We start from the raw sequence: 20,708 nt of genomic DNA, 5'->3' as shown, positions 1-20,708 counted from the left end.
GACATCAGACTGACAGAGACCTGTCACCAGAGCCAGCTGGGCTGTCTGTGAGACTGCCACTCTGAGTTCAGAGGGGCCTACATCTGGCAGGGGTGGAGGATGTCTTTGTTGATTGCCCAAAGTATTTTTCTACCTAGTGAACACCCATGCATCCTTCAGTGCCCAACTTAAATGTCACCTCCTCAGTGGACCCTCCAGGATCCACTGTGTCCTCACCTACTAGGTACTTCCTTCCTAGCGGGCCCTGCACCTGTCAAGTGCAAACTGAATACATATCCTGTGACTAGAAACTTTGTGGTCCTTTGTTTAATTTCTCTCTCCGACTGGCCCGCAGGCTCCGAGTAGGCTGACCTGTGTTGTTATCATATGGTGCCTGGCATGGGGAGGGGCACTGTACATATTTGTGGGGGGAAAAAAACATGTCTGGAAGCATGCTTGATCAAAGGCTTGCAGGGGATCACACGTGGGTGATTGAGGGACAGAAGACGTGAGTCTGTTGGACGTGTAGAGTTCACAGTTTGAAACAAAAGGCTCTCAGGCCAGCCGGGCCGTGGAAGCCCTTAAAACACTAGGCCAGAGAGCTCTGACCTGAGTCTGCCAGCAGCGGGAAGCCATTGAAGGTGTGGAGTAGGGGAGCGTCACGAACAGGGATTAATTGACGGCATTTTAAAACAACATATTTCTGAAAATGCGGTTGATGAAATTGTCGTTTTTACCTTTGTCATGGTTGTTAGGAAACCGCATTTTGACAAGTCAGGCTCTCAGTTCTGTGCATCATGGGAAATTTATCTGAATAGGGAAGGTGTGCGGGAACAGTGTGGGACAGCTTCTCCTGGATTTCCACAAAGGTGTCAAACTGACTGTGAGCTGGCAGCCAGCTGGGCAAAAATCAGTGCGTGTGAGGAATAAACGGACAAGCTGAGTTACTGCCCAGCCTGAAGACCAGGTATTCTGAATCCAGGCATGGGTAAAGCCTGGAGCTTCTAGCTGCGCTCCTCTTCCTGCTGGAAAGCCCTCTCCACTGGCCACCTGTCACATTCCTCCAGCCTTCTTTGGTTCAGAGTAGATGTCACTTCCTCCAGGTGTTAGTCGCTCAGTTGTATCCGATTCCTTTGTAGCCCCATGGACTAGAGCCCATCAGGCTCCTCTGTCCATGGGATTCTCCAGGCAAGAATATTGGAGTGGGTTGCCATGCTCTTCTCCAGGGGATCTTCCTGACCCAGGGATTGAATCCAGGTCTCCCACATTGCAGGCAGATTCTTTACCGTTTGAGCTACCCAGGAACCACCCGCTAACAGCCCCTTAATCAGAAACACCTCCCCCATGTCATAACTGTGCTGCACCTAGAGCACTGTCTGCTGTGGGAAGGGATTAACTGTCTCTGTTATGCTGGGGGAGGGACAGTTCATGGTGGGCATAGAGGTGAGTGCTGGTTCTACCAGATATTAAAATATATTCCAGAGCTATGCTGTCGAGACAGGAATAGACAGATCAATAGAATAGGCAATTCCCAAAATAATGGGAAATTAGTATTCTATAAACATGGTGCTTCCAGTCAGTGGGTGAAGATGAGTTATTTAAAAGATGGTATTGGGACAGTTTGGATAGCCATTAAAAAAAAAACAGAATAAGCTAGAGCTTTGCCACACTTCTTTATTTTTAAATTGGAGTATAATTGCTTTACGATGTTGTGTCAGTTTCTGCTGTACAACAACCAGCAACAACATCAGCTATGTGTATACTCATATCCCCTCCCTCCTAAGCCTCTCCCCTCCCCCTCCCCACTCCTCTGGGTCATCAGAGAGCGCTGAGCTGAGCTCCCTGTGCTACATAGCAGCTTCCCGCTAGCTATTTTACAGGTGGTAGTGTGCGCATGTCAATACTGTCTCAATTCGCCTCACCCTCCTTTTCCCCTGCTGTGTCCACAAGTCCATTCCCCACGTTTGTGTCTCTACTTCTGCCCTGCAAGTAGATTCACCTGTACCACTTTTCTAGATTGCATGTATATGCATTAATATATGATATTTTCCTCTTTCTGACTTACTTCACTCTATGTGACAGACTCTAGGTTCATCCACATCACTACATACTACTTAATTTTTTTCCTTTTTATGGTTGAGTAATATTCTGTTGTGTATATGTACTATATCTTCTTTATCCATTCATCTGTCAATGGACATCAAGGTTTCTTTCATATCCTGGCTACTATAAATAGTGCTGCAATGAACACTGGGGTACATGTGCCTTTTTGAATTATGATTTTCTCAATTTCCCTCACTTCTTATATGGAGATAAATTACATATAGAATAAAGATTTAACTCTAACGAAGCTATAAATGCTCTGGAAGAAAATATGGGTGAATTACATTTATAATCTTAGAGTGGAAAAAAAAAAACCTTTGTTTTGACCTGAAATCCTAAAGCCCTAAGGGAAAAAAAACTAACTGGATGATATAAAAATGTAAAATTTTCATGGCAAAAAATCGCATTGTAAACAAAATAAGAATAACAAAAAGAAAACATATTTGCAAATTTTATAACAAAAGACTAATATCCTCCCTTTCTAAACAGTTCTTACAAAAAATAAAAGACCATAACCCAGTAAAGGTCAAAGAATATGAATAGATTGTTTAAAAAAAAAATTACATGTGACCAGTAAACACATGATATGCATAAATATAGGCTCCCATTCCCAAATGAAGAGGGCAAAGAGAGACACCATTTTTCACTTCTCAGATTGGCGAAGATGAAAGAAGTTGCTGATACCAAGCGCTGACAAGCGTGTAGTCAAATGGGAGCTGTCGGGCGCGACTGGCCGCTGAGGAAACGGGTGCAGCGGCATCTGTGGAGAGGCTGCCGGCCAGCACTGTGAGGAGCAGCCTCCTGGTGCTGACGACAAAGCTGCTGCTGAAACCAGCACCCCTCTGGGGGAAGGAGCAAGCTTGTGTTTTATGACCTGACCTCAGAAGTCACAGACCCTCAATTCCACTGCCCTGTCCATTGTGCCGGGGGACCCAGGGTGTGATACTTGGAGGGGAGACTCATCTGGGGACAGCTGGGAGGCGGGCAGTTTCTAACGCCAAAGGGGAAATTTTGGTGTCAAACACATTAAAAACACTATTTTATTATTCACTTTGTAGATGAGGAAACCGGTGCCCCAAGACCTTGTTTGGTGTCACAGCCAGAACTGGAACCAGTCCCATTTGGCTAAACTCTTTCTAGTCTACCTCCGTCATGGTCACCCCCAAACCACTCCTGATGTATAATAAGATAGAATCTAATCTCCTCTGATCTCATAATTTAGACTGCATGACTTCCTCGCTCTTAGAATAAAAGTCCCATACCTCGAGGTAGTGTCCAAGGCTCTGAGTGCTGGGCCCTACATGCCCTCTCCCCCTCCCCTCTTCCCAACCTCCCCCTCTCTCTTACCAAGTCTCTTCCCGACTCAGGGCCTATACACTAGCTGTTTTCCTCTACCTGCAAGACCGTGCCCCCAAGTCTTCACCCAGGTTTCAACTTCCACCATCCCAGGGTCAGGGCCCATGTGGGCTTTCTCAAACTAAGAGGGGCTTCCTTGACTACTCAGCCCAGAGCCCACCTTGTCTCCCCTGTGTGCCCTCCACCCCTCACCCCCTCATCCTCCGCTTCTCCTTCACCCCATCACTACCTCATCCCATGTCTACAGGATCCAACCAGGAGTCAAACTTCGCATTCCGTTATTAGTCTCGTGATTGAGAACTCTCAGACTGATGACAATGAATCTTTGAGGAATCCAGGACACTTGTGGAGAGTCTCTGTCTTTCAGTATTTCTTGTCTCGTTGTCTCTTCATGATCAGATTCAGGTTAAGCATTTTGTGCAGGAGGACTTGACATGGGGAGAACTCAACACAGGTGATGCTATGTTCTCACTGCATCCCTTCAGGAGGTGAGCACACCATTTCAGGTGGGCTCCACGTCCGGGTCTGCTGATTTGATTGCTTAGTTGGGGAGTGTCTGCCAGCCTTGCCTTGGTGCAGGTACATGTGTCTTTTATAAGTAATTTGCAGGGAAAAACATTTTTGAATGCACTGAGATGCTTGAATAGTATCTATTCTGGTCACGATAAGATCCTGTTATTCCAAATCACGAACTACTGGTTCCCATGGTCGGGTCCCTGCTCCTGTAGCATGCTCATTTCATATGGGAATCTGCCTGGAGTGGTTTGCTGCTTAAGAAGCTCCACAGAGCAAATGCCACCATTTACAAAGGCACCCACTGTACGTAGAGCCTGGAGGGGACCTGAAGGCAGTACTGCACCCTTAAGCAGACCAGAGTAGCCTTTCTCTGTTGTGGTCTCTCACCAGACTGGGGCTGGAAGAAGAGACATATCACCAGGAGAATTAGTGGTCAAGAAACTAGGTCATGCCATTCCTCGTTGGGACCCATGCTGTGGCCACTTTAAGGAGATGCGCAAAGACGCTGAAAACAACCTACACAAGGTTACTCAAGGAGTAGGCAGCTCCTGCAGGAATTAAAGAGCCAGGAGGTTTCTGCAGGCTTCAGCACACAGGAAAACTCCCCTAATTCGCAGTGCTGCTCAACAGCCAGGCTTCTCCAGGGCCCCCAGCCACTTCCTGTGGGTCGAGTGGGGCTGGGGCTGTTTTATCTCAGGGATGGTAAATGAGTTCACATTTCATGCCTAGAGAAAATCACTGCTCTGCCCTTCTGGGCGGCACTAGCTCTCTTATTCGTCAGAGAAGAGGTAGGTTATCTGGGTTCAATTCCGCCTTTGAACACCAGTTGGATCTGGGTTTATATTTCAAGCCCAGATGTCCACCATTGCTGTGAAATCATGACTCAGGCCAGAAGTCAAAGGTCTCCAGAAACGTGGGGGGAAGAGATGGGAAATCCTGGGCTTAAATTATGTCATTTGCAGAGTGAGGAAGGGCAGTTCCCGTGTTGAAAACAGCCACATTTCCCTGTATGAATTCAAGAGTCATGGCCACTAGTTAATTCTAAAAATCATTATCTGTGTGTGGACGTTGAGGCAGTGAAGTTTCCAAACTGTCTACCACCACAGAGGAGGGGACGTTAAGATCTCATGGAGAAAAGAGGGAAGAGAACTGGTTTGAAAACACATTTGGTTTTAGGGATGAAAGGTGCTAATGAGTAACATGCTTAGAGCCTCTTTTAAAAATAAAGTGTGGGTCTTATATTGACAGTGAAATCTTAAGCGTGTGCAGAAGGAAGCCTGTGCTCTGTTAATTCGATGTGTTGTCATCTTTTTATTTTTCTAATGGGTGAATACTGAGCCCTGAACCTGTGATACTGTATTTCCAACTCGTACCTGTAGAGGGAGCCTTGTTTACCTCGGATTGTTCACAATGCAAAGCTTTCAGTGGAAGAAAGAAAAAGGCTTTTTACAGAGAAAAAAAAAAAAAGTTGGAGGGTTAAAGGCAGTCTGTTTCAAAATTGCAAACAATCCCGCTGGCTGTCTCGTTTTCTCTTCTTCGCTGGTTTCCCTGTGAATGAATTGTAGCGTAAAGTCAGTAGAAATTGCCCTTCCTCTTTGGATGCGACCAGAGGAATCAGGAGATGGGATCGTTACTGGTGTTTGTTTTTTTTGTTGTTGTTGTTGCTATTTCCTCACAGAATTCCACGAGGGCAGCTCTCCAACCCCGTTAAAACACAGGGTTTTTCTGAAGGCTGACCTGTTGGAGGGTGTGGATTTGGGGAGGGGGAGTCTGCCCCTGACCCGTCTTCTCTGTTGGGATCTAATCCTGCTTTGGGGGCGGGGGGGCGTCTAATTCTGCTGTTGGGGTACGAGCGCTCTATGTTCCAGGCTGAGTCTAAGGCTGCTCAGAGGTCCGGGGTCCCCCACCCCCGCGACGACCGGTGCGGTCTTCTCCTGCACCCAAGGTGGACGAGGACAGTCTGCGCGCGGCACCGCATCTCTGATCCGCGCGGGTCTTCCCCTTACTGCGATGCTGTGTCTGGACCGCGCGCTCCCGGGTCTGGGATGGAGCAGCATTCTTGATGTTATCCTGTTACTTTACAACTGTATCCTGCGCGTCTTCAGGAGCCCGCGCAGGGTGGTTTAGGGGAGCACAATGACCGGCGGGAGGGGGAGCGGGGACGGATCCGGGAGCAGGCTGGCGGCGGGCGCTGGAGATGGTGGAAATGTTTGGGTCGCACAGGTGAGCGCAGCCGGACTCCGAGGCGCCCGCCAGTAGGGAAGGGGAGCAGGGGAGGGTGGAAACTAAGTGGTGGGAAAGAGACAAAGGAAGAGTGAAGAAGCGAGATGGTGCGGAATAGAGGAGGGGGATGGGAGGGGGCAGCGAGTGGGCAGCAACGCCGAGGAGCCCGAGCTTGAACTTGAACGAGAAAAGGTGGGGGCCCAGAGGCTGGGGGGCGGGCAGCACAGAGCCGACCACATGCCTGTCTTTCCCAGACCCGGGGCTCGCTCTGAACGCCGGGGGGCCCAGCCCTCTGGCCCAGCAGCCCCGCCCAGCGAGTACCCGCGTCCCCTGGGAACCAGGGGACGCGTAGGGGTCGAGGGCTGCCGAAGGCCCAGGGTGCCGAGAGTTCCTAAAGGTGCCTGAGTCACTTTCTTTGGGTCAAGCCTCTCCTCTTCTGGCCTGAACGCGGATAGCCGACCGCGCGCCGCTCCCCCAACCCTCACCCCGGACTCGAAGACTGGGTCCTCCGGGAGCAAGGGGCGGGCACAGACCCCATCGCCTTCTTTCCCGGGCTCCGTCCCCCGCAAGAATCTTCCTCCAAGCGCTTCCCCCTTAAGGGCGCTCACCCCCGGGAGCGCTCGGCGGCGCGTCCAGCGCGCCCTCATCCCTCCCCCTACCTGGCCCAGCACCCTCTCCTTCTTCCTCCCCACTCCCCTCCCTCCTTTCTCCGCTCTCCCCCTCCCCCCGCCCGGGCCCACTCCTCCCGCCTGCCCGCCCGCCCCTCCACCTCCTCGGGCTGCTCCTCCTACTCCCCCAGCGTAAGCCCTCCGTGCGTTCCCCTCCCCCCGGCCCCCGCCCCGTGCCGGGTCCCGCCCCCCTCCCCCGCCTCCCCGTGCCCGGTGCCCCCCTCCCCCTTCCTCCCTCCCGGCCGCGGCGCCGCCGCCGCCGCCGCCGCTCGCCTGGGCCCTCCCCCCGGCCACCCCCGCCCCCGGGCCGGGCAGTGACGCGCCGCGGCGGTGCCAGCCCCTCTCCCCGGGCGGCCGCGGCGGCAGCAGCAGCAGCAGCAGCTGGAGCTGGAGGGCTGTCACCGCCGCCCGCCCCGCTCACTCGCCGAGCCCGACCGTGCGTCTCCGCCTCGCCTCCCGCCCAGGTACGGAGTCCGGCCCGGATCCCCGCGATCCGGCCGTTTCCGGGCCCCCGGGCCGCCGCCCCCCTTCTCCCGCCGCTGCGGCCGGCCGTTGAGCTGCGGTTAGGGGGGCGGGAGACTGGGGGGGTTCCGGGGAGGGGGACGCGGGGGAGCTTCCTGCGCCGCGGCTGAGGAGGGGGGCGCGCGGAAGCGGCTGCGCCCTGGGCGGAGTGGGCTCGGGCGCGGGGCGGGGGGCGGGTAAGTGGGACCGAGTGGGGTGGGGGCAGTGAAGCTTGCACTCCGGGGGCCGCGGGGCTCTCGAGAGGGGCGCCCGGCCCCGAGTGCGGGGGGCTGCCGGGCGCACCCCACTCCCGCGCCGTGCGCGCCGCCGGTCCTGGGGGGCGGTGATTGTGTGCGCCGCGCCGCGGTATTGTGCGGCGGCCGTACGGTTTGCGGCGGGCTCGGCACCGCGTCCCGTGGAGGCAGGCATTCGCAGGCGGCGGGGTGGGGGCCGGGCTCGAGTGGCCGCCGCCGAGGCCGTAGCGAGAAGGGAAGTGGACTGTTTGGAGATGTGAGGACGGGAAGCGTTGAGTGGCAGGGAGGGGCTCCCTGCCTCGGCGCGGGGAGTTGAGACGGGATTTGCAGAGTTGAGCCCACTTCAGCAGACCCCCGCACCTCCCTGGACCAGACCTGGTGCCCCTGTCAAGTGAATGATCGGAGCAGAAGCTTGGGGTATCGGCGGCCCCTGTCTTAGGGGCATTCCTTACGAACCGGGGCGCATGGGTCGGGGGCAGCTGGCCAGAGCCTGGGCGCGCGCCCGGGTTAAGTTGGATTTACACCTCCGTCCGCCGCTCTCGCTTCTCCGAGGCTGGACACTTTTTCGGGCGGCGGGGGTTGGGGGAGTGCAGTTCGCGTTTTTATTCCAGCCGCTTGGGTTCAGAAGTGACCCCCACCTCCCTACTCCCACCTGGAGCCGCGTTTGCCGGAGTCCAGTCGCCCCTAGCGGGCCGCGCTTCCTGGGGGAAGTTCTCATTAAGCCTCGCTAATTAGCATTATTCCTGGAGAAAGGTTAAGGTTAGACCGTCCTTTTCCTTATCGGGAGGCCCATCCCCTTCCTCCCGATTCCCTTCTTCCTCCCTCCTCCCCAAGAGCACAAAAGCACAAAAAGAAAGTGTGAAGAGGCGCAGATCAATGGAGAAGCCACAAACCCATTAATTCAAATGGAACCTTTTTCCCCCCTCTAAAACATTGATTTTTCTTTCTGTCTGCTCTGAGGGGAGATTAATAACCTCCTGATTTCACCTGAAATGGTGTTTGGACTCTGTGATTTCCTCCTCTTTCTGAGAAGGATTGTGGCTTGAAATAGATTCTCCCTTGAGATAAAGCCCTACTTATCCCAGAATGAGCTGGAAACCCCAGCCTAGGCCCCTGTCCTACCAGGTGGGGGGTGTGGGGAGAGGGTTGTGGGGCTCTCACAATTGCTCCAGAGAGAGTCATGACCAGGGGCCCCTTCTTGCCTGCCCCTTGCAAGCTTCTGGTCTTCGGGTGTTCTGAGGGAAGGACCCATATAGGGCCCAAGCCCCAGTGATGGTTTAGCCAGGAGGTAGTGAATTACCCCTACATTGGAAACCCATTACAGCCTGAATTCTTAGGTAAATACTATCAAGCTTAGTTTAACCCCATCTCAAGGTGGGCTTCTTTTGGAGAGTGGGGGTTGGAGACAGCACCACCCCCCTCCCACATCCACTGCACCATGGCTGGGCGCCAACACCCCATTCAGCACCGTCCTGAGGAACAGCAGGAAACCCAGCATCCAGGGCCTTCCTCCCAGCTGGAAAGGCTGATCTGGGAGAACTTATGTGGCCTGAGTCACCCTGGGGCCGTGTGGAGCCGCGCTGGCCCTGAGTTGCTCAAGAACTTTTTTTTTTTTTTGTCTTGTCTGGGTCCTTTTCTTGGAAGGAAACTCCTGCAGGGAATTAGTGCAGAGTGGTTTCTCTCAAGCCCACTTTTCTGCTGGAAGAACCTTGTCTGCTGAAGCTCATCTTTCCAGCCTCCCTTTTAAAGAGACCCCTGTTCATGGCAGGGTCTGGGGTATCAATGAGGCCCTCGTGGTTAGGAGTGCTGGGAAAACAGCCAGTTGCCTTTGCTTGGGAAACAAAAGCCTGTTTTACACTCAATACACTAGTAGGAAGGTGTTGAAAATGCTCACCCCAGCATCCAGGCACCCATGACAGCAGAGACAACAGAGCATCCCTGTGTCGATGCAGACGTCTCTGACAGACCCTGTGCATGTGTGTGTGTGTGTGTGAGAGAGAGAACCTAAAATGTGGTAGGTGATTGGCTATGTCAGCCCTCCCCACTTTATGTTTCCCAGAAGAGCTTGTATGGCTAGGAAGCAGAGGAGGTATGCTGGCAGGAAAGCGTGGAATTGAGTGGAGTGTCTGTCCCCAGGAGCCTGGCGTCTGCCCCTGGTGGCCAGGTGAGCTTGGAACGAGGGCATGAGCTGCAGTGTGGGGACTCCCTAGCCCCCAGGAGCTGTGGCTCAGACCACCCTAAGATGTCATTTGTGCTGTTCCTTCCCAACCAGGATTTTGAACCCTTGTTGCTTTGGATCCTGGGGGAAGGAGGGGGTTCGTCTTCCATTAATAAGCCATCTGATGAGCTGAAGTGGTTAAGTTGGGGTCAAATGTGGTTCAGTACCTCCTTGGCATGCTCAGAAGGCTGTGTGTGTAATGCTTGCTGACATGGAGACAGGCAGGGGAATTGCCTTGTGCTGAAGAATTTCCAGGGCCTGGGAGGGGCCTACAGGTGTTCCAGAAGGAGGTGCTCACTTTGTCCACCCTGGTGTCCGCCGGTTTGGGGTAGAGCCGGTGCCAGGGCAGCTGCCTTGAGCCTGGTGGTCTTCCTGGCAAGAGCTTCAGCCTCTCATCAAACCCACCCCAAGGGGATGGACAGAGAAGGGGTCTGTTTCCTGCATGGCCCATTCCTGCCTCCCACCCCTCCTCTGAAACACACACACCCAAGGCTCCTGATCAGGGCTTACTGCTCACAACAGCACTGAATTCACAGCAAATCCTTCTCCCTTTCTCTCTCAAAGCAAGCAGTAGAGATAGAGTTACAGCTCTGAGGAGAGGCCTGGAAAATGTTGTGTGAGGCACACCCCAGGATCCCTGTCCTGGAGGATGCAAATGGCTCAACTTCAGAGGCACCAGGAACCCAGTTCCCGAGAAATTGACCCCAGTTGTAAAATAATCAGGTTACTGATAGCACCTGCCCCTGGTTACACGCCATGGATACAGGCACGTTTCCACCATTTCCCCTCTGGTCTCCCATTTTCTCCTCCTCCTGGGCTGGGCAGCGGTTGGTGCTAGTTTGCCTGCAGAGGAGGAAGGGCCTCAGAGCCTGGGTGGAGAGAAACTGAACCTGCCCGTGAATTCTGGACTGCAGATAAGAGTAGGGAGGGTCTGGTCGGCTCCTCTCCTCCTGCCCAGAGTCAGGGCTCCCTGACTGGGGTGTGTCCCAGGAGCAGCCTTGGGTGGTGTCTTCCTGCCGCCCCCCCCCCCCCAGCTCTTGAGTTCCCTTTCCAGAAGGGCAGTTGACCCAATCGCCCTGTGACCCCGCAAGTGGCTCAGGTCCTTTGGCGCCGAATAAATGATGACCTTTTGTCAACAGGTGGGCAAGGCTGCAGCCTGCAGGGTGTCTGAAGCCAGAGCCAGGAGTCACGTGGGGTCTAGGAAGAGGGGCCCCAGAAGTAATGGATTGTACACACTCCTTTATTTTTTAATGAAAGTTTCAATGAAGTTTGTTTACAGAAAGAGAAATTAGTAAACCAGGTTTCCTTGAGATTCCAGAGTGCCCGACTTGTGACCTCTGGGCCTGCTCTCCGTAACCCTCACCATCACCTCTTACAGGTCCCTCAGGCCCAGCTATGTCCCACTCTGCTCATCGCTGATAGGCTCTGAATTATGTGCTGGTAATTGCCTGTGTCACTGGCCTGCTCCTGGAGCCTGGGCCTGGGGTGAGCCGGTGAGGTGACAGTCTGCAGGGGGCTCTGCCGTAGCAGATGGATGGCAAAGGGGGCTTGGGCAGCCTTCTCTTGGTAGGTCCGCCTGGAAGTGAGGATGTGGGAGTTGATTTGGATTGGAACTTATAGTTTGGTGTATTTTTTTAAGTTAGGCCTCATAAATTTGATTTCTTACTTAAAAATTTACTGTATCAGGGACTTCCCTGGTGGCCCAGTGGCTAAGGCACTGCGTTCCCAGTGCAGGGGGCCAGGGTTTGATTCCTGGTGGAAGAACTAGATCCCACATGGCACAGCTAAAGATCCAGCAGGCCACAGCTCAGACCACAGCTAAGGCCAAATAAAAATAAATAAAGTTTTAAAAGTTTATGTATCAGTGGTATCAAAAGCTTAATAGAACCATCACCCACAGAACAGGGATTCATGTGGCAAAACACTGGGGGCTGTGGCACACTCACTGGGGATAGCTTGATAGTGAATAAGTGGAGACGGGGTTCCCCAGCCTCCTTCTCCTTCAGTGCCTACACGTGGGTCAAAAGTCGTGTCTCTCCTTCCCTAAATAACAGGGCCCTGGAGGGAAGGAGTCCTGCTGTGGTCTCAGCGCTCCTAACACAGCACCAGCACATAGTAGGTGGTCCATCAGTGCACATCTATTCACTGATAAGAGTGGTCCAGGTGTGGGTGTAAATATAGCTTCATCTCCCGTGAATTTCCTTTGGGTCTCATCCTGAGACGCTTTGTTGTTAAGGCATCTGGTTCTTTCCACTGAAGGGAGGAAGTGTGGTGAGGCGGCCCCTCGGAGTGGTGGACTGTGATGTGGGTGCTGAGCAGACTGCTTGGGTTCCGATCTCACGAGCCCTGGGGCAGCTGAGGCAGGTCCAAGGTGGGGAGGGCGAGTACCAGATCTGGAAAGAGGCCTGACATGGGTGCCTGCTGTTCCTATTGGACAAGGAAAGCTCAGACAACCCTCGTCTCAGAGCCCCTCATGGATGGGCACTGGGTGCTCTTCCTTATTGGGTGGTCACAATTCAGTGTAAAATGTAGCCCACCTCTGCCCAGTTTGGCCTGTCTGGGCAGGGAGATGTGGAGAGGGGCCATTTGGACGAACAGTTAAGTGAGCTGAGCCAGAGAAACCCGAGGCTCTGCATGGGGGCGCCTGGCAGCTGCAGGCAGGGAATGCCACACGGCAGCACACTGCCACCCGCCTGCCAGCCAGGGTCCAGGTTTCATATGGTCTCCATTCAGGAACCATGTGTAACAGGACCAAGCCCCTGCTTGTCAGACTGATGCCGCATCCTCGTTAAACCCCAGTGTCATGCCAGGCAACTCAGCCAATTTGACTGGTCTCACTGGCTTTGTCCAGAGAACACAGAGCCCGCTCCCCACTCTTGGAAGGACTTAAGGCTGTCTCGGGGGAGAAAGGGCAGAGAGCCACCGTGCTGGCCGCTGCAGCTGAGTTCTCTGCTGCCCAACTGCCGGGCTGATGGTACAGACAAGCAGGCCATGTGAGGCGAGGTGCGGTGGACCCTAAGCTGGACTTGATGGAGAAGGGGGACGTGCGTTTGGAGTTTGGGTTCTGAGGTGCCGCAGCACCGTGAGCATTCCAGGTGATGGGCTGGGAAGGAAGCTAGCGTCCGGGCCTTCAGGACTGCACGCTTCTGGCTCTGCTCATGACCTTGGGCGAGTGCCTTCACCCCTTGGAGCCTCAGCTTCCTCATCTGTAGAATGGGGCTGATAACTGCATGCACCCAATGGGCCTATGGTGCACTTGGCAACTGATAAACCATGGCTCCTGTCGTCGTTAAACTGTGGCCGAGGGGCTAGAGTGAGGTTCAGCACTGCACCAGCGGTTCTGAATTTTCCTTGCTCATTGATGAAGAAAACCTGTGTGTTTGATGGAACTCCTTTCTCTGAGTGGAAGATGCCCACCCGGGATTATGTGCCCCTCAGGAGGAGACACCCCCGAATGGCTTCACTGCCCACGCAGCTCACGCATCCCCTAGTTCCAGTGGCCTCCTGACTGCCTGCTGGAACCCACCAGCCCCCCCACACACACCGCCTGTCACAACCTCCCTCACTTCTGCAAGCCTCTGCTCTGTCGTCTGACGGCAAGGCCCTTCTTGGCTACTCTGGGAAACGCAGTCCTGCACGTCCCTCGCCCCTCTTGTCCTGCTTTATTCTTTATCGTGTTGCCCTAACACTCCTGATATTATGAGTTTTTCTGCTGATGGTCCCTCTCCCCCGGTGTCCCTCTCCACAGTGAGCACCAGGAAGGCCATGACTTGTCCACAGGTAAATTTTCCAGCATCTAAATGCAGTAGACCTGGGTTCGATCCCTGAGTTGAGAAGATCCTTTGGAGAAGGGAATGGCTACCCACTTCAGTATTCTGGCCTGGAGAATTCTATGGACTGTATAGTCCGTGGGGTCACAAAGAGTTGGACGCAACTGAGCGAGTTTCACATAGATGTTCATTAAATAACTTGTTGAATGGATGGAGAATTTTGAGTGAGTGGTGCTTCCAGATGTTAATAGATTACTTGGTCCTTTAAGTCACAAGTGTTTCCACAAGAGCCAGGAGAAGGCCTTCCTACTTCAGCCGGGACTTCAGGGTCCAGTGACCCCAGGACAGCCAGGAAGGAGCCAACAGCCCACTCGAGGATGGCCTCGTTCCTGGCTCCCAGAACCCAGATAACCCTACCCCTCTGAGGGTCCTTCTCCCCACCTGCTCACCGCCCCTTACCCTCCTGTCCCTGCCCAGTTAGCACAGGGAGAGTCATGTTGCCCTTTTTGAAGAGAGAACCCTTTGAACGTGCGTGTATCCCTCCAGGTATGAGAATCCAGTCTGAGTAAGCGGGCTTTCACCCAGGGACGGCTGTGGGGGCGCATTCTTGTGTATGAGGAGCAGAGAGCCTGTGGGAGGGAGGCAGGGCAGCTGTGTGTGTGTGGGGGGGGTGGTGGGCCCCTAGGGCACACGTGGTCCCTGTGCCCCGAGGCTCTGTGCGAGCAGCGTGGGGACCCCTGAGCTGGGCAGAGCTGTCATCCTCCTGATTCAGCCGCAGAGGGTACCCACTCTTCTGTGCTGCCCAGAAGCTGTAAATTCCAGGAAACTCCCTGCCAGCCAGGCTGGTGGGGGAGGGCGTGGGGGAGCACCCACTGGTTCCCTAGCACTTGCAGAGCAGATGTGTCTGCCTCGGACAGCAGCCGAAGAAAGTTCAAACCGAAGTGTGTTTGCTTGCTGTAAAAGAGACCTCTGTGAGGGGCCCCTGGAGGGAGGTTTTGGGGGGGATGGTGCTCTGCCAGAGGTCCTTACTGGGGGCCCACAGAGGCCATTGTATCTTGCCAGATGGGGGAGGGGAGGGGGCAAAGCCAGAGCTCCAGGGTGTGGGAGCTGCTGGGTCATCTTTCTTGCGTTTTACAGCCAGCTCCCAAAGACAGTTGCTAGCTGCTGCTCCTGAAAGAGGCAGGGCCTGAAGGAGGTGGGGTCCCTTCCCACTGGAGGGCTGGGTGGAAGGGGCCCCGCCCCGGGGGTTCCCGGATGCCTGGCCCAGGGCTGGCTGAAGCCAGCAAGGGGAGAGGAGGCAGGCGTGGTCCTCGCCTGCAGGCCCTCCGGCTGTTTGGAAGGCCCTGGCGGCCCCCCAGGCCCTTGAGCCGAACCCCCTTTGCGGTCTGATCCAAACCCTCGCCTGCCCCACCCCCTTCCTTCGCTATACTTCTGGGGCTGGCCTTTTCAGCTCTGGAAGCCGCCCAAGAGCATATCTTTGAAGCACAGCAAAGGTTAGGAAGGAGGAAGACAGAAATGTCCTCTGGGCTGGGGGAGTGGGAGAAAGGAATTCCATGCATGCTCCACGGGAGTTGGGCGGCTGGCGTGGTGGGGGCCATCAGCCTGGCCTCAGCAGTGCCCGACGTGTCCTGCTGCCCACGTCTGCCCGCCTGGCCCTACGTGGAGTGAACCCTCCTCCCAAGGCTATTGGCAGGGAGTGGGGAGCAGTGGCCCTTGTTTACGGCGCTGCTTCAACCTTGGCTCACAGGGGGTAAGAGCCAGGCCCTGCCACCCGCCCCTACAGGATGCGAGACCTCATAATTGTCTTCAATTACAGCCAGCACCGGCCCTCAGCCCCAGCTTCCTACAGGAACCAGAGCCCCAGCCACTTCCATGGGTGGAGGGGTAAGGGGAGAAGCCTATCCCCACTGCAAGGTTTGGGGGTGCCCTATGGCCTATGGGGCAGTCCCAAACACCCTCGGGCCCTTGGGTTCATCCTGTATGCTGCCGAGGGCCTGCAGAGAGCCCGTCCCTGTTGAACGCCCACCTTCTTTGTCCCTGATCAGGATGAAACTTCTGTGAGCAGTGAAGATTTTGATATGAACGACTCCACATGGATGTCAGCTGACCCACACCTGGCCTCCAGCCTGAGTCCCAGCCAGGACGAGAGGATGCGGAGCCCACAAAACCTCCACAGCCAAGAGGACGGTGAGTGTTCCTTCGTGGCCAGCAGGGGAAGGGTTGTGTCTGCGCCAGGAGCCTAGGAATCTCCAGGGGGTAGACTCTGGGTTGGAGCCTCCAGGGGTGGCCGAGGCTCAGGCTGACAGCGGCCCCCAGCGTTCTCAGTATCTCCACAGGCCCTGCTGCCCCAGCCCTTAGTTCCAGGAAGAGCAGTTGTTCCTCCCAAAGGTGAATGGCTCAGAGCTCTTTCGGGGATTGGCAGCCTGACCACATCCCGCCACTTTGTCTGTTTTGATGCTCACGGGCTGGTGGGATGTGGATTTCAAAGTTATCATGATTCAGGTCTGGGAAGGTTAACAGTGTGCCTGACCCAGAACAGTCCACCACCCAATCATGAAAACGGGAGTTGGGCTTTGTGGCCGGATGTGAGGCTCTGAGACAGGGTCCCTGCCTGTCCCTGGTGAGCAAGCAGACACTGTGCTTGTCTGTTGTGTGCCCCCGGCCCCTCAGGATAGGAGGTGGGCCGGCTGAGGCTCTGTCCAGATCTGCCCTGGTCCCCCCCATCCCCCCCCACCCTCCAGGGCCAGCCCGCAGCCTCCTCCAGCCTCCCTTGGAACAGAAGCATCTTCTTGGGGTGGGAGAGTTGGGGTCAGGGTCAGACCCCAGAGGTCTCCTCTGGCACTCTTGCGTCGAGCCCCCCAAACTGGGCCCACCTCAGTTAGACGTGGCTGTGGGTGTGCGGTGGCACCTGTGGGCAGAGTGTCCTGGGCTGGGCTCTGATTTTCCGGGCGGACACAAGGTGGGTGGGGGAAGAGCTGGAGAGAACTGGGGTGTAGAGCTGCAATTAGGAGGGGTCGAAGGTCAGGGCCTGGAATGTGGGAGGGAAGGTGCAGGGTTAAAAAGGGGTGTAGTGTTAACTCTGCGAAATAGGTTAGCCTTAAAGAGTAAATAAGGAGTAGGAGCCTTGCAGTTGGGGTCAAAGTTCGTCTCCATGGCGGAACCTGTGTGCCTGGCTCCCCGCAGCCTTCAGAGGCCTGAAATCTGGCTTTGTCTGGGAGGAGGCCCAGCACAGACACAGCCGGGGTGGCCCATCCACCGGCTGGGGAGCCCTGGGTGTGGTTCCGTGAGGAACGGGGTGCGAGGCTGCTGGGAAAGAAAAGGCTTTTGTCCTTTGACGCCTCAGGAGGTCAGTGCGACCCCCTCGTGCTGCCTCCCAGACCAGCACCTCCTTCCGGCGTTCCCACGGGTGGGGGCTGGGTGGGGGCACCACGTGCTGGGGATGGGGGGGCCCTGGGGTGAGATGTGCCCAGCAGCTGGCCTCCCGCCTCATCTGAGCTGATTGAGGGCCACACCCAAGGGCCACACCAGCGAAGCTCAGCCCAAAGCTGTGGACAGTACCTTCCCAAGAAGGATCTGGAGCATTTATTTATAACCCCCCGCCCGGAGAAGTAGGACTGAATGGGGGCCGTGGTCCCCAGCTCATCCTCAACAATTCTTATGCTGTTATTGCTTACAGCCACCTTTTGGGGGGCTCATGTCTGGCAGAGACACTTTCCAGAGAGATCTGGTGATCTGGGGGCCTCCAGCATCAGGTCTGGGGCTGGGTGGGAAGGGTCACGGGACTTCCTCGGTTACAGGGCTAATGGGGTCAGTGTGTCCCCGCAGCTGGCCCCAGAGGAGCCAGGTGGGAGAGCCAAGCCGGGTGTCTTCACACATGTCCTCCCCTGCCCCACCCACCACCTCCCCTCCCCAGCTGCCCAGGTCACCCCTGGCTGTGGGTGCTGGGGCCCAGGTCGGCTGGCCTGCTGACAGGACGAGGGTGTTCATCAGGGCGGGCAGCCAGAGCTGGAGACAGGGAGGATGGTGTTGACCATGATACCATCAATTTAATTATTTCATCAGAGCCTGTGTCTGGAGGCTGTGGGTTGACGTGCTGGCCAGAGGCCGACCCACACCCCGCGCAGAAGGTCGCAGGCCGAGAGAGACCCGTTGACCTGATCATCTCTACTGCCCTTCTAGTCCTAGTTCTGGTGGTGACCACCATGTCTGTCCAGACCGGTGGGCTCCCAAGGGGTTTGGGCTGGGCACAGACCCAGCCTGGAGTCCTTCTTCAGCCCCCCAGCCCCCACGGAGGCACGCAAACAGCCCCCTCTTTGAAGGTGCCTGCAGTGCAGATGTGAACTGGGAACCCACTCTCATCAGTGAAAGTTGGAAGGAGACTATCAGGGTCCTCAGGGTGTTCTCCTGTCCCCTGTTGTTAAGGAAGGACTGGGCAGGGGCAGGTCAGGCGGGGGCTCTGTCTGAATCCAGCCACAACCCTCCATGGTCTCCACGTCTCCACTCCCTGCTCCTGTGCCTTGATCCAGAGGCTTCTCCAGCACACACCAACCCCCAGGGCGGCTTGGTGCTCAGCCTCTGGCCCTCGGCGCTCCATGTCTGAGGCCCCCCATTGTGAGCTCTGTAAGGGGTGGACCACGTGGATCCTGCTCTCTGCTGTGTTCCTGGTGACTCTGGTTCTTTGCCTGGTGCATTATAGGGGCCTGCTGAATATCTGTTGCCCAAATGAGTAAAGGAACGAGCATTTATTGAGTCCCTCCCTCCCCGACCCCGAACACACCAGCCAGAGAGGATAGAGGTTGGCTCCTTGTTGCAGCCAAGTCAGGTTCTTTGTTCGTGGGATTTATGCCCTCCCCCCAGCCTGAGTACCTGGGTCTTTTTCTTTTAGCCAGAAAATGTGGGGGCTCCCAGGGCTGTGTCAGGGAGCATCTCACCTCTGCTGGCCAGGAGTGCAGCCCAGAGCATTTCAAAAAACCAGGCAGTTTGCACAGGTTCACACCTGTTGGTGGATGTGTTGGAGCCCTTCTCCTCTTCCACCACCTCCTCCACCTCTTCCTCTTTCAAATTTTAACCAAGGCAGATGGAAGCTGGACCTCGGCAGGGCAGATCCTGTGGCCCAGGCCAGGAATGAAGCAGGCCAGTTCTCACTCCCGGGAGAGTCTGCGCTTCACCGGGAGTGAGAGCATGCTTGCTGGTGCTTTCATCCCCAAGCCTGCCACCACCTGGGAGGCCTCACATCAGAGAGCGCCTCTATGGACCCCATTCCCAGCTTATTGACATCACAGCAGGGGTGCTTGGCTGGGGAGCCCCAAAGTGCTTCCTCATCAGGGTGGAGCTGCTGTGGGTGAGCACATGGCTCTCACCCCGGCTCAGGAGGGAAGTGCTGATCAGTGAGCAAACTGGGGCCATCTGGCCAGAGTTGGGGGATGCCAAGGCTGCTCCCCTCCTCTTTCCTCTTTGGCAGGCATTGAGGCCATGTGTGAGGTTCCCCAGAAGATGGGCTTGGGAGTCTGGGGACCAGAAGAGGCTGCCCCCCTGGAAAATCAGAGCACTGCCTTCTTAGGCCGAGTGATCCAGGCTGTTCCCACCACTGCCTCCAGTCCACGTATAGCCAGGTCCCCCCAGACCGGCACTAAGCACCAGCTGAGGGTTTGGACTTTCTTTGGAGTCCGAACAGAACCCTGGTCTCATCATAGGTGCCTGGAAAAACACTCTGGCCCAGGGGCTGCATTTTAGGAGGTGGAGAGGAGGACAGTTGGGAAAAGCCAACTGTTGAGCCTGTGTCCAGAGACGCTATGGTCGGGCGTTACTTAGGACTGAACAGCACATCTGTGTGTAGTTAGGCCCCGTCAGTGGGATGATGTGTTTGATGGCCATCTCTTCCTCAGATCCTGAGTAAGCACTCTGAGAGCCAGTTCTCTGGTGCCCAGCACAGAGCAGGTGGAGGAGTGTCTGTTAAATGAGTAAGTGAACGGGGGTGCAGGCTGGGCAGGTGAGTCAGCGTCCAGGGGACGTCAGAGGCGTGGCCAGGCTAGGGCCCTCTCCGTCTTCCATTTCCCCTTGATGTGCTTCATCAGGCCTCTTGCTCTGCCCCTTCCTGAGCGGAAAATGTGAAGCCTGGCCCCCAGAAGGGATGCAGGGGGTGGGGAGCGGACATTACTCACCTCCCGGGCAGACAGGAAGTCAGCTCCAGGGCAGAACCCAGGGTCCTGCTTCTTTCTTCCTGCAGGGTCGTGGCGGGGGGTGGGGGATGATGGTGCTGGGTAGGAGCTGGGGGGCTGCTGGGGGGCTCTTGTTAGTGCCTGTCAGATGAGAGGCGCCTCCAGTCTCAGGCCTTTGGGACCCACTGGAGCTCAGCTTGCCTCCCCCTGGGGACATGGTGCCAAAACTTCCTGCCTGGACGCCTGGAGCCTCCCCTCCAGGACCCGTCACCACGTCAGGACCGAGGCACTGAGGGTCCTGGCTTAAGCCCTTGGTTCTTTCAGGACTCTCCACTGGGTCTGTCACGTGAATACTGAGCCCTGTGGCCCAGGAGGCTGATAAACCCTTCCTGGCTTTGTCCCTTCCAAGAGCCTGCAGGAGAGGGGCAGGTGCTCAGAACCGGGGACCCCTGCCAGGTTGTAAGCTGTCTGAGGGCAGGAGATGTGTCTCTGAAAAAACGTGTCGTTTCACATCTATTACATTCATTGTAGATAATAGAAAATAAACAGAGGAGCAAAAAAAAAGCAATCAAAATTATCAGCGTTTGGGACATGTTTTTCTTTGTCTTTTCTGTGTATGTAATCAGTCTTGTTTTCTTTATTTAAAAAAAAAAAAAAAAAAAAGGAGGAGGGATCATGTAGTGTTGGAGTCACCTTTTTTTCCTAGAAGTTGTCTCGCCTCTCCCCTGCACTGATACTGCATTTTTAAAGGTGGTCCAATTATCCTGGTGATTGGAAGCCCCAGTCCTGACCCCACTTTCTGCTGAACTCTGTGCTGATGGCAGTTGGCTGTGGGCTCAGAGCTGTGACTAGGCCTTTCCTACAGATGGGGAGGTGACTTGGCCAGATCCTATGTGACCACAAGGGTGGCTCTGACCCCAGAGCCTGAGTCTGGACCACTCATGGGGAAGGGCGTTCCAGCC

At 55.6% G+C, this 20,708-nt stretch overlaps 1 protein-coding gene across 5 annotated transcripts in view; it reads left to right on the top strand.

Annotated features, from left to right (window-relative positions):
* Positions 1-20,708, top strand: part of NOL4L (nucleolar protein 4 like) — a 131,258-nt gene that overhangs the window by 87,855 nt on the left and 22,695 nt on the right. For 2 of the 5 annotated variants that reach the window (XM_070801488.1, XM_070801487.1), the window contains exon 5: positions 15,634-15,775. In XM_070801488.1, coding sequence (XP_070657589.1) covers positions 15,634-15,775 — 142 coding nt within the window. Of the gene's footprint in view, positions 1-7,152; positions 7,310-14,746; positions 15,082-15,158; positions 15,339-15,633; positions 15,776-20,708 lie in introns of those variants that run through there. The other 3 variants (XM_070801489.1, XM_070801490.1, XM_070801491.1) reach the window with 3 other exon arrangements.

The sequence above is a fragment of the Bos indicus genome, chromosome 13 (genome assembly GCF_029378745.1).
Source record: "Bos indicus isolate NIAB-ARS_2022 breed Sahiwal x Tharparkar chromosome 13, NIAB-ARS_B.indTharparkar_mat_pri_1.0, whole genome shotgun sequence".
NCBI lineage: Eukaryota > Metazoa > Chordata > Mammalia > Artiodactyla > Bovidae > Bos > Bos indicus.
This window is presented reverse-complemented; position numbering and strand designations above follow the sequence as displayed.